General features: G+C 43.0%; 2 protein-coding genes across 10 annotated transcripts in view; one reads left to right on the top strand and one right to left on the bottom strand.

Annotated features, from left to right (window-relative positions):
• The window catches only part of Ncoa3 (nuclear receptor coactivator 3), a 96,095-nt gene extending 81,465 nt beyond the window's left edge, over positions 1-14,630 (top strand). For 6 of the 9 annotated variants that reach the window (XM_069989949.1, XM_069989950.1, XM_069989944.1 and 3 more), the window contains 11 exons: positions 707-845; positions 1,775-1,969; positions 2,368-2,631; positions 2,739-2,865; positions 3,860-4,031; positions 5,263-5,556; positions 7,301-7,405; positions 9,175-9,433; positions 10,382-10,556; positions 10,843-10,984; positions 11,236-14,630. In XM_069989949.1, coding sequence (XP_069846050.1) covers positions 707-845; positions 1,775-1,969; positions 2,368-2,631; positions 2,739-2,865; positions 3,860-4,031; positions 5,263-5,556; positions 7,301-7,405; positions 9,175-9,433; positions 10,382-10,556; positions 10,843-10,984; positions 11,236-11,247 — 1,884 coding nt within the window. In that variant the 3' untranslated portion in view covers positions 11,248-14,630. The remainder of the gene's footprint in view (positions 1-706; positions 846-1,774; positions 1,970-2,367; positions 2,632-2,738; positions 2,866-3,859; positions 4,032-5,262; positions 5,557-7,300; positions 7,406-9,174; positions 9,434-10,381; positions 10,557-10,842; positions 10,985-11,235) is intronic. The other 3 variants (XM_069989951.1, XM_069989952.1, XM_069989953.1) reach the window with 3 other exon arrangements.
• Positions 14,631-15,074: 444 nt separating this feature from the next.
• Sulf2 (sulfatase 2) overlaps positions 15,075-16,151 on the bottom strand; it is a 67,710-nt gene continuing 66,633 nt past the window's right edge. Inside the window, exon 21 of the mRNA XM_069989954.1 lies at positions 15,075-16,011. Within this exon, the coding sequence (XP_069846055.1) occupies positions 15,981-16,011 (31 nt within the window). The 3' untranslated portion in view covers positions 15,075-15,980. The remainder of the gene's footprint in view (positions 16,012-16,151) is intronic.

The raw sequence follows: 16,151 nt of genomic DNA on the forward strand, positions 1-16,151 counted from the left end.
CTAGCTCTGGAGCTATGCTCCACTCTACAGCTAACAGCTCTTTTTTATTAAGGTGTTCATTGTTGGAATGAGAAGGTGGGCTTATTAAGGGCTTGGTAGAATGTGGATTTAGCACCATCATTTTGATTTTTGCCTAGTGATCCAGTTCAGGTTATAACCACACTGTATGCAAGCATTTCTAAACTGCTTGAGGAACTATATTTTAGGAGGTATAAATATTCACCTGAGCAAATGAAAGGCTTGGAGAAGTCTTCTTGGATTTAACTTCACTAAACCTAGTGTTTGTCAGATTTCTATATTAGGCTTACTTTATTGCTACTTAGGAATGTCTTTTTAAGCACCAGCCTGTCACTCACTATTAATCATGCTGTTTATAGAAGGTATGAGTAGAGGCAGATTTTTTTTTTTGCCAACTTATTAGGACTCCTTTGGTGCAGATTGTTAGCTGAAAAATAACCTACAGTTTGAGAATTAAATGTTTAGGGCAAATAGAAAAAAGTGGCCCATTTGAAAGCACCAAATGCAGTGAGTGATTTTACCAGTGGCTCAAGGAAAATGAAGAGTGGGCTCATAAGAAACCAACCTTCAATGAGACATTTTATCTCAGGCGGCTGCTGTGTCATCTCATGTGTTTCACTTCTACAGCTACACTCAGCAGCGTCTCAAAGGAGCGCATGTGGGCTAATCTTTAACATTTTACTTTCAGGGATCTGGAGACTTGGATAATCTAGATGCCATTCTTGGTGACCTGACGAGTTCTGACTTTTACAGTAATAATCCCATATCCTCAAATGGCAGTCATCTGGGAACCAAGCAACACATGTTTCAGGGAGCTAATTCTTTGGGTAATTCAGAACTAGATTTTGATTTTTTTTGTGTGTGTACTGTATGTATGTGTATAATTATACTAAGACCAGGTATTATAACTAGGGTTTATAACCAGAACAAATGCCCTAACTCTAATATACTAACTGCTACTTAGTAACACACGTGGGTTTTTTTGTTTTGTTTTACCAGTCCCTGTGCTTGAACTCAGGGCCTGGCCACTGTCCCTGAGCTTTTTTGTTCAAGGATAGCACTCTTCCACTTGAGCCACAGCACCACTTCCAGCCTTTTCTGTATATGTGGTACTGAGGAATTGAACCGAGGGCTTCATGCATGCTAGGCAAGCACTCTACCACTAAAGCCACATTCAAGCCGGTAACATACTTGTTTTTGAAAGCTTTTTGGATATTCCCCCTCCACCCCCCCTTTTTTTTCTTTAAATTCCCATTTTTCAGTAATATTCTAGTAGCCATGACACTGAGAATCCATGTGAGTAGTAGGTGCTAGAGCATGTGCTTTGTTCAACCACAGAGAATTTGATTAAGACCTAAATGATACATATGGCAGAACCACGAGGAATTTGGAACATAAGGACTTTTCTTTCTCTCCCCTTTTTGGCTATTTATTTGCTGGAGAGAGTGTCCCCTCCCTTCACTTCTACCCCCCTTTCCCTTTATTTTCTCATGGGAGTTGGGGACCAAACTCAGGACCTTCTGCATGCTTAATTTCCTCTGACACTGAGCCACTCCCACCAGCTTGGTGGATATTTCAGTATGAAACAAAGAGTGCCCAAGCAGGTCAGCCAACACTACAGTCATTTATCTTGTGTTTGTTTTTGTGAGAATGGCATTCTTGTGTGGGTAATAGTGGTATTTGTGTCTGGTACTTGATTATTTTCAAGTATTGAAACAAGAGACATTTATGCATTGTGCTTCTGTGTTTTCAACAGGTTTGAGAAGTCCACAGTCTGTGCAATCCATTCGTCCTCCATATCACCGCGCAGTGTCTCTAGATAGCCCTGTTTCTGTTGGCTCAAGTCCTCCAGTCAAAAATATCAATGCTTTCCCCATGTTACCAAAGCCACCCATATTGGGTGGGAATCCACGAGTGGTAGATAGTCAGGAAAATTATGGCTCAAATATTGGTAGGTCACTTCTAATATGTACAAATGATTAAAAGTTGCTTTGGGAAATACTTAAAACCACTTAAATGCTTGAGTTTAAGTTACAAGTTTTTTTTATATCATTCACATAATATCATTAATATAATGTTTCCTTCATGACTGTCCTTCATTTATTCTTTGTCTTGGTTATTTAAAGTCTGAAATCTTCTGATTTTTAGGACATTTTTCTAACCTGTGATGAGTATGTGGGAAGAGGGCCTATTGAAACCATCTTCAGAGTTCACCAGTCCAGTTCTTAGGACGACAAAGTGTTTTGTCACAGCCACAGTTGTTGTGTGTGTATAATAGCTGTATCTGTGTGATAATGGAAGAATTTTTATTATGTATGGAAAAGACTAAGTTCTTTTTTTTTGTTCTAGGTGGACCAAACAGAAATGTGACTGTGAACCAGACACCATCCTCAGGAGACTGGGGCTTACCAAACCCCAAAGCCAGTAGAATGGAAGCCATGAGTTCAAACTCCATGGGAAGACCTGGAGGTGATTACAATGCTTCCATACCCAGACCTGCAATTGGGGGCTCTATGCCCACCTTGCCTCTTCGGTCTAATAGTATACCAGGTGCAAGACCAATGTTGCAGCAGCAGCAGCAGCAGCAGCAACAACAACAGATGCTTCAAATGAGTAAGTATACCTTTTATAAAAGAAGAGAAAAAGAAAGTGAGATGTGTTAAGACTAATTGTTACTATTGACTCGTTTGAAAATTTAAACTTTCCTTATCTTCCCCCAGGGCCCACTGAGATTCCCATGGGAATGGGAGTCAATCCCTATGGCCAAGCAGCACCATCTACTCAAACAGCTTCCTGGCCAGATAGCATGTTGTCCATGGAACAAGGCCCTCAAGGGACACAAAACAGGTGGGACTGCAGAAAATGTAAGCAGTAGATTTAGAAGAGTCAGAATAGGAACAATCCTGAAAGAGAACATAGTAAGTTCTTTATGATTGAGGTGCTTGGCTACTGGCTGCTGAGGCTTCCACAGGGGAGGAGCGAGACAGAACTGTACTGTTCAGCTTCAAGATACTGCTATTGCAGGAGAGATGACTTCTTTCCTAAAACCATGAGGAGGATAAGGTGCAAGCATTTGACAAATAAATGCATATTCTTACCATTTTTCTAAATACTGTTCAGAGGGTATGCCTCAGGTTTTCTGAGAAATTTTAAGGATTGAATTTATTTCCTAAAATCATTTAAAACATTTCAGGGATGTAAAGCCAGGATTATCGTCTGTATAGTCTGTATTTTATTTTATCTATTTAGTGTTTTATTTACACCATCTGGAGCCACCATCTGAGCCAATTACAACAAAAAACTCTATTGGCAGTCCACCATACTGTGTTCTTTGATAGCAATATTTCTGTCCTTTCTTCTGTTCTTCTGAGGACTCCCCAACTTTAAAGTGTGCTAACAAGTATTCTTTTATTGAAAGTGGCACCTTCTCCCACCTTTCCCATTCCCAGTCTCTGCTATCCCCAAACACCTAGGATCTGGCATTTGTAGTTTTGGCATTGGGGATATTAGCTAGGTACAGTGGTGCTCTAAGATAGCCTGGTGAGGTTTAAAAATAATGAGTCTTCACAGTAAATTTGCCATTTACTGTTCACTGCTAGCAGGTTTATTAATATCTTTAGTATGTGTAGTATGTATGTATGTATGTAGTATGCTTAGTATCTGTAGTATTATTGAACACTAAAAATATTGTGCATGGTTATTGTGATCTATTTCTTTTTTCAAAAAAGCTCTGATTTTTCTTTCCTTTGTGGTTCTAGGGATCAAACTCAGGGACAGGTGAATGTTAGGCAACAACCCCAGCCCCTAACACTATTAAAATTGATCACAAGCTTCTCTCCAGGCCTCTTCTTAGGAATTCCCTGGATGAGCTTCTTGGACCACCTTCTAATCTGGAAGGCCAGAGTGATGAGAGAGCATTGTTGGACCAATTGCACACACTCTTGAGCAATACGGATGCCACAGGTCTGGAGGAAATTGACAGAGCTTTGGGCATCCCTGAGCTTGTAAACCAGGTGAGTTGGATTAACATGGAGATGGAGTGTGTATGAGTGTACCATAAGCGTGCATGTTTGTATGTCCAGGAAAACAGGCAAAGGAATGCCTGTACCAGTGTCTTTCCTAGACTTAGAGTACCAGCCTTAAGCAAAAAAAAAAAAAAAAAGCTAAGAGACAGTGCCCAGGCCCTGAGTTTAAGCCTCACTACCAGCACCAATAAAATCCCCAAAACAAACAAACCCCAAAACCCCAAGACCAAAAAGCTATGTAAAGAAAGTTTCTGAAGAGATACGGCAAACTAAGAAGTCCTTAGACAGGAGAGAAGTTGGGGTTCTGGAAAGCAAGCAAAAGTCAGCAAGATCAGATGGAGAATGGTAAAAAGAGGTTTATTTTGGGGAGCAGTTGTTACTGGAGATTGAACTCAGGGGCCTTGCCCCAGGCCTTCAGATTTTTATCCTCCCCACCTTTCCCCCCCAGATAGGCTCAGGAGTTTTTTGTTTTTTGGGTTTTTTTTTAGTTTACCCTTATTACAAAAAAATGACTTCATGTGAACCTTGAAAATCATGTCTACAAATTACATAAAACTTCATTGATCACAATGAAGTGTGTGTGTGTGTGTGTGTGTGTGTGTGTGTGTGTGCATGCGTGTGCGTGCGCGCGTGTGTGTGCGCGCGTGTGTGAGCTTATGGGTGTGTGCATGCTGGTCCTGGAGCTAGAACTCCTGAACTTTTGTGCTCAAAGCTAGTGCTCTACCTGTTGAGCCACAGCTCCACTTCTGGTGTTTTGGTTATTAATTGAAGATAAAGAAGCTCATGGACTTTTCTGCCTGGGTTGGCATTGAACCATGATCCTCAGATCTCAGCCTCCTGAGTGGCTAGGATTACAGGTGTGAGCCACTGGCACCCAGCAGGAAGGCATTTCTTTCCTTTTTATTTCCTCCCTCCCATTATACATTTTAATTGGTTTAGTTTCTATATGGACTTTGGAAGTCCATGTTCATTAATTACAGAAATCTGATTTGGAGCAAATAACATCTTTTTCTTCAGACATTTTGATATGAGATTCAATGCTAGGCACTAGGATACAATTCTGAACAGAAACTTCAGATAATAAACTTGTTGATTTTGCTTTTGGAATTCTAACGCATTTGTTCACATATATTGGCTTTATCACCTTCTTTAAAATGTTTGCTTTGGGTTGTTTTTGCAGATGTACTAACTATTGTTCATTGATGTATTTGATGTCCAGGGACAGGCTTTGGAGCCCAAACAGGATGCTTTCCAAGGCCAAGAAGCAGCAGTGATGATGGATCAAAAGGCAGCATTATATGGACAGACATACCCAACCCAGGGGCTACCAATGCAGGGGGGCTTTAATCTTCAGGGACAATCACCATCATTTAACTCGATGATGAATCAGATGAACCAGCAAGGCACTTTTCCTCTCCAAGGAATGCACCCTCGGGCCAATATCATGAGACCTCGCACGAACACCCCAAAGCAGCTTAGAATGCAACTTCAGCAGAGGCTTCAGGGCCAGCAGGTAACCAGCCAGCCAGTCTGGTGCTTGGCTATTGCTCCTTGGTTCCACTTTGCTTGTTTCATTGGTCTTCAGACTACATTCCTCAGCTGTCTACCTGCACCAACTAGAGAAATTCATTTTGTTCTCATTCCTGTATAAGATTTCATTTGTACAAATGGTTCCTTGTTAAGGAGTGTTTGTGATAGAATTAACACCTTTATATCTTACAGGTTAAAAATGCCAGAAAGGATTATTGTTCTGGGGGGAAAATTGTTTGTTGATAACTTTTTAGTCTGAAATATACTTTTCAAGTCCTTAATACTAACAACCAAATAAAACTATCTTGATTGTAGTCTGTGTGCCTGCCCAACCCCCCCCACCCCCCTTTTTTTTTTTTGTTTTAGACTGGATCTTAGGTAGCCTATACTAACGGCCAGCTCACAGTTCTCATGCCTCAGCCTCCTGCCTGCTGGGATTAGAGGTGTGTTTCACTACAGCTGACAATTTCCACATATATATATATTTTTTAAACAAGTTATTTTCTAGATGTTTTGCAAACATCTAGATGTTTTATAAAACTAGACCCTTCCCCCTGAATGTTTCAAGATAGAATTTGTTTTACCCATTAGTTCCTTAATCCCCAACTAGTGTTTTAAAATACAATTACTTGTGTGTTTTGTGTCTTTAAGTATGTGGAATTAAGGGATGAAACTAAACCTTATACATAGAAGAGTGACTGGAATTTAGGATCCAGGAAGCCAGAGACTCTAGTTCATAAGTGTTTTTGTTGGGTTTTTGTTTGTTTTTGGTTTTGGTTTTTTTGGGGGGTCCGGTCGTGGGGCCTGAACTCTGGGCCTGGGCGCTTGTCCCTCAGCTCTTCAGCTCAAGGCTAGCGCTCTACCACTTGAGCCACAGTGCCACTTCTGGCTGTTTTTCTTTTTGCTTATGTGATGCTGAGGAATCGAACCCAGGGCTTCATGCATGCAAGGCAAACGCTCTACCACTGAGCCACCTTCCCAGCCCCTGTTTTTTTGTTTTTTGCTAGTCCTGTGACTCAGGGCCTCTGCACTGTCCCCGAGCCTCTCTGTGCTCTACCACTTGAGCACAGTGCCACTTCTAGCTTTTTCTGTTTATGTGCTACTGAGGAATCAAACCCAGGGCTTCATGCATGCAAGGCAAGCACTCTTACCACTGAGCCACATTCCCAGCCCCTCATGAATGTTCTTTTTTTTTTTTTTTTTGTCCAGTCGTGGGGCCTGAACTCTGGGCCTGGGTGCTGTCCCTCAGCTCTTCAGCTCAAGGCTAGCACTCTACCACTTGAGCTACAGCGCCACCTCCGGCTTTTTTCTTTTTGCTTATGTGGTGCTGAGGAATCGAACCCAGGGCCTCAGGCATGCAAGGCAAGCGCTCTACCACTGAGCCATCTTCCCAGCCCTCATGAATGTTCTTAAGCGTCAGTTTAGGACTCAAGAAAGCTATGTTCATGTATCATCATCTTGTTTATATAATTTCACTGAAAGTCACTTAGGAAAGGATAACAGATGAGCACTTTATTCAACATTACTCTCATCAAGTAGAAGCTATTTCTTCAAGTGCCTGAGCAATCTCAGGAGGAAACTTTAAATTTGTATTTCCACTAATGTATTCTTTAAGCCATACAGTTGGTTATTACCACAACCTCCCTGGGTGGTGCTGAGAGTTTGCAATGCTGTTTGGGTTCATTAATGCACTGCACCTGCTTACTAACCATCCTGTCTCCCTCCAGTTTTTGAATCAGAGCCGGCAGGCACTTGAAATGAAAATGGAAACCCCCAATGCTACTGCTGCTGCTGTGATGAGACCCATGATGCAGCCCCAGGTGAGCTCCCAGGTGAGTGCAGGCCCCTCCCATCACTGCCACTCCTACTGCAGGCTCCTGCTTGGCTCTCAGTTCTTGCTGTCTGAAAAATCAGAGTCATTCTGAATTTTTTACATAAGAATCTGTTCCATTGCACATTGCCTTCATCCATTCTTAGTCTTTCTTAGTAAGTGATTGGAGAGATGGAGAGGAGTGAATGTAAAAGCCACCAGTGAATGGGTTTACTTTATCTTACTTCCCTTATGATCACAAACTGTTGCTTAGCTTCTTAGGAATTTAAACTAGCAACACTGAATGTTTCTGTTCCTGGATTATGAAGCCACATGCCTACTGGGTAAAAAGCAGATATAAAGAAGGGAAAGATAGATACTAGATAATCTGATCCTCAGTGACAGCCTATGAGACCACCTGTTTCTTCTAGTGTGAGAGTCTGGGACAGCTCTTCACCCCAGCTAGGGTGGAGGTCACGTGGAGGTGGTTTCTCAGTGTTCAAGAGACAAGTAACCATGTGGCACACTTCTCTATTGTGCTTGAAAATACTGTCATGATTGTTTCAAAACAGCTGTGAAGTGCCTGGCTTCCACTAACTTATGCCTATTTCAAATTACTAAATGCTGTTTTATTCCTTCTTCCTTATCCTACATTCATTCATTCATTCATTCATTCATTCATTCATTCACTGGACCTGATGTTTGAATTCAGTGCCTTGCACTTGCTAGGCAGGCACTGTACCACTTGAGCTGCACCATTAGTCTTTTTTTAGCTTGTTACTTTTCAAATAGTCTTTCATTTACACTTGGGCCAGTCTGGACAGCAGTTCTTCTATTTATGCTTCCCATAAAGCTGGGATGACAAAACATGTAGCATTATGCCCAGCTGCTTGCTGGTTGAGAAGTGTTCTCACAGACCTGTGGCCAGGGCTTGCATTGGACTGTGTATCTCAGCTTCTTGAGTAGATAGATTACAAATGTGAACCACTGCACTTGGCATGGTTTCTTAATCATCACCATCCTGTTTTAAGCTTTATGCCTTCCAAATTGATGATAAAAGTTTGCTTGATGATCTTCCTGTTTGGTAAGCTCAAGTCAGTATGTTTTTAGTCATTGATCATGCTACTGCCAGACACTAGTCATACCACCTTAACTCTCAGACAGCTTTGTTCTTTCCTTTCAAGAGATTTAAGAATCACCAGATCTTTTGAGGTCCTTGTTTATCTGAGTATAACCCCATTTTTTTTTTTTTTTTTTTTTTTGGTCAGTGTGGGGCTTGAACTCTGGGCCTGAGCACTGTCCCTCAGCTCTTCAGCTCAAGGATACCAATCTACTACTTGAGCCACAGTGCCACTTCTGGCCTTTTCTGTTTAAGTGCTGCTGAGGAATCGAACCCAGGGCCTCATGCTGAGAGGCAAGCACTCCACCACTGAGCCACCTTCCTAGCCTCCCCCACCTTTTTTTAAGGGGGGAGGTGGGTGTGTCCCCTTCCTTCTACCCCAACAGATTCTTAGTGCTATCCTTGTTCTCTTTACAAGAGTTTCACTGATGCCCAGGCTGGCCTTAAACTCCTGGGCATAGTCAATCCCCATTGCTCCTCCTAGCCTCCCAAGTGCTGGGACGGGGTGCGTGTCAGCATGCTGGGCTCAGACAGCCTTTATCATAAAAGATCGTACATTTCCTTTTTCTCATAATTAGTACAAAAGGCTTCTGGAGTGTTGTGGGCACTGCTGGCATGGAACTGGTTGTTCTCACTCTACACATGTAACTGTGTTCTTTCTTGGGTATTAGCAGGGTTTTCTAAATGCCCAGATGGTCGCTCAGCGCAGCAGAGAGCTGCTGAGTCATCACTTCCGACAACAGAGGGTAGCAATGATGATGACGCAGCAGCAGCAACAGCAGCAGCAACAGCAACAGCAGCAGCAGCAGCAAAGCCAGGCCTTTAGTCCACCTCCGAATGTCACTGCCTCCCCCAGCATGGATGGAGTTTTGACAGGATCTGCAATGCCACAAGTGCCGCCCCAGCAGTTTCCATATCCACCAAATTATGGTAAATTAGACAGTATGCCTTCCTCCAAGTTCCATTACTAAGGGTGTATCTTCACCAGGCCTCATGTATGTGAAAAATTGAACACTATTCACTTCATCTTGTTGCTTCACAAGAGAACTAAAATTAATCACCAGTGATGGAAAACAAAGAGGTTTGCTACAGTGCCCAGGAAATTGAGGCAAACGTACTCTATTATAGTTATTTTTTCAGACAGGCCTTATTATTTTAGGTAACTATCTCTTCATTTATGAGAAAGATTACAGAGTTCTTCCTCATCCCTTCTTACATGTTCCCAGTATGGTGAGTCTGTGAAAATTTAAGTCAGTGAGAGTAATATAGTGTGGGCTTTTAAATGCATTTCAGCTCAGCCTTTGAGAGGTTCCAGGGACATGGTAGGGATTAGGATGTCATGGTTCATCCCAGCCCTCAGGAGCAGTGGCTTCTGCCTTCTCCAGAGAGTCAGTAATAGGAAGTGCTTTCATGTGCAGTGGTCATGAAAGCAAATTACCTAGACAGGGTAGCATTCTGTGTAAGTAACTACAGAGTAAGTAACTAGGAGACAGCTTTGATACCACTTCTTTTCTTGTCGATTGTGGGGCTTAAACTCAGGGTCTGGCCACTGTCCCTGAGCTCTTTTGCTCAAGGCTAGTGTTCTTTCTGCCACTTTGGGCCACAGGACCACTTCTGGTTTTTGGAGTTCATTGGAATTTCATGGATTTTCCTGCCTAAGCTGGCTTTGAACCACGATTCTTAGATCTTAGCCTCCTAAGTAGCTAGGATTTCAAGAGTGAGCTACCAGCACTCGGATTTGCTACTACTTTATATTCTGTACTTAATACTTCCTCCCACCCTTTTTCCAGAAAAGAGCAGAAGGTTGCTATGGAAACCTGGAGGTTCCAAGTTGCTAGTGTCTGAGCATTGCAATTTCTTATTCTTGCTTTCTTCAAGGAATGGGTCAACAACCAGATCCAGCCTTTGGTCGAGTGTCTAGTCCCCCTAATGCAATGATGTCATCAAGGATGGCTCCCTCCCAGAACCCCATGATGCAGCACCCTCAGACTGCACCCATGTACCAGTCCTCAGAAATGAAGGGGTGGCCATCAGCAAACCTGGCCAGGAACAGGTAAAGATGACTGACATCCTAATGCAGAAACCCAGAATACACTGCATTTCCAGTCATACTAGCTGCATGGAGAGATCACACGGTCTGAGTTCCTATTGGAAGTGGGATGTGTGGCATGATGTGTGGCAAGTGCTTTAGACTGTATGCACATGTTGGTTAAAATGTGCACTGAAGAGTAGCTATGAAGAGTAGAAGCACAAGTTTTCTCTCTGTTTCTGCTTAAGGATGGGGACAGAATTGTGCCAGGTCCTGTGTGTGCTGTTCTCACATGCTTCTCTCTTCTCAGCACCTTTCCGCAGCAGCAGTTTGCTCACCAGGGTGGTGCTGCTGCATATAGCATGGTGCATATGAACGGCAGCAGTGGCCACTTGGGACAGATGACCATGAGCTCCATGCCTATGTCCGGCATGCCCACGGGGCCTGACCAGGTATGGAGTTTGTTCCTTTGTTCCTTCCTTAAGACTCTTGTCTTCCTCTGCAGAGAACCAGAGCCCCCATTATAATCTAAAGGTCTTAGGCAGGACCATTCACCTTGGGTCTAGAACTATACTGAAAAAAATAGTTTTGAGGTCCTGAGCCATGAGGATACTTATGTGTATTACCTGGCAAATCTTGTGCTAGATATAGGCTTTCTTTATTGTGTTGAGCATATTTTACCCAGGTTTTCTTGTTTTAACAGAAGTACTGCTGACCTCTCTATACTGGGACCGCTAAGGAAACCACTGCCCAAAGGATACTGCATAGGGTCATCAGGAGGTGATGCATCCAGCTTGGAAGCACCAACCAGCCTTGAGCTTCATCACAGTCTTCCAAGTAATGCCATTGGATCAGGACTGGATGAGGACTGGACCTGAAGCTGAAGTGCAGTATCTACCTGTTTCCTTACTTGTGTGCTCCATCGTGTTCCAAACCAGTGTTTTCAGCCTTCTGCTTCATAGCAGTGTTGATTCTGGAGAGAAGGAGGGGTTCCTGATGACAACAGTCACAAGGGTTTCTCTACAGCAGTCTGACATAGAGTATAGGCCTGGCCCTTAGTGTTTTGGTTTCTATCAAGTAGGTCTGCGTTTGCCCTTTTATGTGGTGGCGTTGGCATTTCCATATTCATGTCCTTTATTGATGGTGTTGAGTGCTGTCTCTCGCTGTTGTCCTAGGTTTCCTCCCCATAAAGATTTGCATTAAGCCCTGATGCCCTGAAACACCCCAGGACTTGTCATTGAAGTCAAATAGCTTTGCAGAAGGGAAAATGAGATGACAGTGTTTAATTGCAGCAGTGGCAAATTTTTCATATGCTAACGTGCAGCTGAGTGCACTTTATTAAAAAAAAATAATGGATAAAATGCAATATTCCTGAGGTCTTGAGGAATGGTGAGCCACATTCTTGGTTTTTGTCAACTTATTTGTTGGACAGGAGCCATGATTTAAAACATTAAAAAAGTACTGGTGTCACCCTTTGCCTATATGGTAGAGCAATAATGCTTTTTAAAAATAAACTGAAAACCCAAGGCCAGGTACTGCATTCTGAATCAGAATTTCGCAGTGTTTCTGTGAATATTTTTTGTAAATATGACCTTTAAGATATTGTATTATGTAAAATATGTATATACCTTTTTTGTAGGTCACATCAGCTCATTTTTACAGAGTTCATGAAGCTTAAGTATTTAACTTTTGTCAATTTCGGTAAGCCCCGTGTGCTGAGGCTGCAACAGAAGCAATGCTCCTCGATCTCCTGGCTGGGAGAGGCATGGCGTCCACAGCTTTTCCTCTCCCAGCCTTGGCCTCACTCTTACCAATCTCTTGATCTAAATGCGTTTTTTTTTGTTTGTCTGTTTTGGGTTTTTTTTGGGGGGGGGGTCGGTCAGTTGTGGGGCTTAAACTCAGGGCCTGGGCGCTGTCTCTGAACCTCTTTGTGCTCAAGGCTAGTGCTCTACCACTTGAGCCACAGTGCCACTTCTGGTTTTGGGGTGGTTGGGGATGAGTCTCACAGGGATTTTTATTTCTACCTGGGCTCGCTTTAAATCACAATCCTCAGATCTCAGCCTCCTGAGTTAGGATTACAGGTGTGAGCCACCAGCACCTAAATGATTTTTTTTAGAGATCATTTGTTTAGATGAAAGCATTTAAAATTCTTAAAATTCCTCTCCCAGAGAATGAAGCACTTTGTTACTTTTGGGAAAGAATAGATATGGGGAAATGAGCTTAAAAATAAAAAAAAAAAAAACCCAGGAATTAAGGAAATAAGCAATTCGATTTCAAAACAAATCTTTCGGGTTTCAAGCAGTCCCTAAGTTACTCACTTTCCATCCAGTTGAGTGAGATCTTGTTTGTGTTGAAGTCAGGTAGAATCCACCCACTGTCTTGTCACTCTGCTTATGTGGTGTTCAGTTGTCCAAATACAGTGTCGTGTTGTTTCTTCCGGGGCTCAGAACCCAGAGCTGCCAATTCTGACCTGAGCGCTTTTGCACTTCTCCTCTACCCCTCCATTTCCTCTTTGCCTTCCTGCCATCCATTCTAGCGGCTTGCAGTGGGGGAACCTTTATCTGGGTAATTAGATTCAAACAGTTGAATTAAGCTGGGCTTTTAGGATATATCTGTAAATATCAAGTCTCTCATAGCATTGGTGCCATTTTCTAGTGAGAACCAAGAGCTAGTTAAACTTTTAAAAATTTGACGATTTATCCAGTCTTTCTTCTAGATGTCTCAGAATGTAAGCTCATTTAATTTCTTTGATAAGCTTAAGAACAAGTGAAGTCCATATTTCCAGAATCACCACTAGAGTGGATTTTATTTATCTATCAGTGTGTGCAATATCGTGAGTTTGTACCACTGCCCCAGCTTCAGTAGATCTCCCATGGTAGATCCGGAACTGCTCTTGTGCTGGTCTGTGCTTTTCTGACTATGCCTTCTGTTCTGTTGGAGGCAGGCGGGACACAGCCCAGCCGAGCCTTCCTCCCTCTACCTGTGTGCGTGGAGAGGGGGAGGGTGCATCTGCCTTTCTTAGTCACCAAAAAACCTGCAATTCTTCCTCAGTCTTAACTCCAGGTCAATTGGAAGGCAACAGCACCCACTTTTTTTGTATGGGGGAAATGAAGTTTATTATAAGTTTTTATATTTTCTACTTGTTGATTTTACTGGTGCAAGCTCAAGATTTTTATTTTCTTTAATAGATGCGGTCTGTGGCTAACTTGTTTTTACTTGGAGCCCGTTCCTTTTGTTTGGGTAAATTTCTCTGTACTCCTGCCCGTCTCTCCTCACTTCTACCCCGGTATAAATGGAGGTTATCTGTTGGGTGAACAGTATAAGTAATCTTTTCATCTGCTTTTAGAATGTGGGATATTTCCAGTACCTACTTTTTCTTTGCTGAATCCAAAGATATATAAATAAAAAATATATTTTATGAAGATCAGAATGATATTAAGGAGCTACATGTTTCTGCTCATTGTGGGTGTGCAGTCAATGCGACCAGGCATGTGGATCGAAAGGAGTGCATACCAGAACCCAGTCCCACCTTAGATAGTGTTAGCTACCTAAGAGGGCAGAGACTATGGAAGGTAGCTGTTCGATGTTTGAAGTTCTCTCATCCAGAGTTGGTGCAGCTGGAAAGTAAAGAGAAGGACTGCCAGTTGTCCATGTGTGTCCATGCGCCGGTGGGTTTCCTTTCATGTGTACAAGCTGGGCGTTTTGTTCCTAAGCAGCAAATGCTGTAGGAAGGGGAAGCATCCCTACAGCAGAAGAACAAAGAGCTGTGTAGCTCCACAGCAAGCTCTTCACAAACAGGCAGGTGTTGTCTTCTTTCTTCCCTCTTTTCTCTCTTCCTTTCTAATACATTGTGTCTAAAGAAGATGGAAATGTCATTCTGAGCAATATTTAAATTCTCAGGAATTAACTTAGACTATTAAGAATGAATTTGGGTTCAATCAAGTGTACATTAAGTGTTGCTTAAAATGGAAGTCATTCTTCACACTGCAAAGAACCTAGGCCATGCGGGATGACTGATGAGATGGGGGAGCAAGCTGTGACTGCTTTTCTGACCATTTTGGATGTCCTTGTAAATAAAGGTTTCTATTTAACAGTGGAGCCCAAGAGCATGATTTTTCTTCTTCCTCCTCACTTTTGGCTTAAAGGTAAAAGGGGAGGCTAAAGAGGCCTATTTTAAATTGCAGCAGCCGTTCTGTGATACTAAAACCATTTTTCTCCCTAGGGGCTAGGTATGTTTGGGGCACTGCTACCTGAGCATGGGAACCTGAGAACCTCGGCTGAGAGATCTCCTGAACTACTGGTGAACGATACAGACCTCCTCTTTTAGAACCCTCACAACTGCTATGCCAGGTTAAAACTACCCCCTACGCAAAATGAAGTCTCAAACCTGGTCTGGCTAGAGCCTCACCTGTGAGGTTGTATGGCAAATGTATAACCATCTGTTCATCTTTAAACATCCTCCACACTGAAGGCATCTCCTTCAAAAAGGTGATGACTGTTAGTTTCTTGACTGCTTAAAAAAAAGGCAAAGACAGCAAAAACTCCCAAGAATGGCCTTTTACAAAATCCCACTTTTTCTTCATACCGACGGCTGGTCATCGGCTGGGATTCTGAACATCATACGACAGTACTTACACTACAAAATTGATTTACAAATACAATGTCATTAAAACGTGGGACATACATCGACTTGGTTTCCTTCCAGTACCTTACAAAAATGTCAGTTCTGGGCTGGACACAGGATGAGTGCTGGGTGGTGTCCGCAGGAACAGAGTGTGCACAGCACCAGGGTCTTCCCCCCACCTTGGCACAGAGCACTCACAGACTGACACCACCTGTCTGGAAACTTGGGAACTGTTAGGGGGATCTAGTAGGAAATCCCATGTTGGTCCCATGTAAATAGTCACATATATACAGTGAAGGCAGCTTCCTTGGAGGCAGCCAGGGCATTGGGACTAGGTAAATGTCACTTTTCTTGTGCTCTTCATTCATCACCAAGCTCCACATGCTGCTTTCAGCATCTGTGAGCTGCCCATCTGCTTTTCAGTTCCTTTTCTTGTGATGAAATACAACAGGGGGATGAGTTGAACAGGGCTGTCTTGCCCTAGGATTTGGATTCCATGACTTTTCACCCCCTGGCGAAAGCCTCACTGAACATCTCTCTCTGTTCTTTTTCCCTATGAGCCTTGCAGAGAGGGCTAGTGGTGACTTTGATATGAAAATTCATTGTGCAGCTGCTGAGGTATAATCCAAAGCAAAGCCCAGGCAGAATGGACTTCCTGAAGTCTCTGCTCCTGACAGTGGTCCTCCAGGATTCTCACACTGACGGAAGCAGGCTGTCTCTTAGGCCTTGGGGCCTCAAGCCCAGGTCTGCTGCGAATTGCATGGGTTTCATGGCCTGTCCAGTTAGGTAAGGCCTCTGGTCTTGGAGGTCCATCTCTTTGCTTCTTAGCCTTCCCAGCCTTCCCACAGTTGTCCCCTGTAAAACAGAACAGACATCTCAGCCTTTGGTTGTCATGCTACTTAGGGTTTTGTTTGTCTGTCCTGGGCTTTGAACTCAGGGCCTGGGTACTGTCCCTGAGCTTCTTTGCTTCTTTGCTCAGCTCTGCTTCTGGCTTT

Source organism: Dipodomys merriami, unplaced genomic scaffold (assembly GCF_024711535.1).
Source record: "Dipodomys merriami isolate MVZ:Mamm:240054 unplaced genomic scaffold, mDipMer1.0.p SCAF_39, whole genome shotgun sequence".
Classification (NCBI taxonomy): Eukaryota; Metazoa; Chordata; class Mammalia; order Rodentia; family Heteromyidae; genus Dipodomys; species Dipodomys merriami.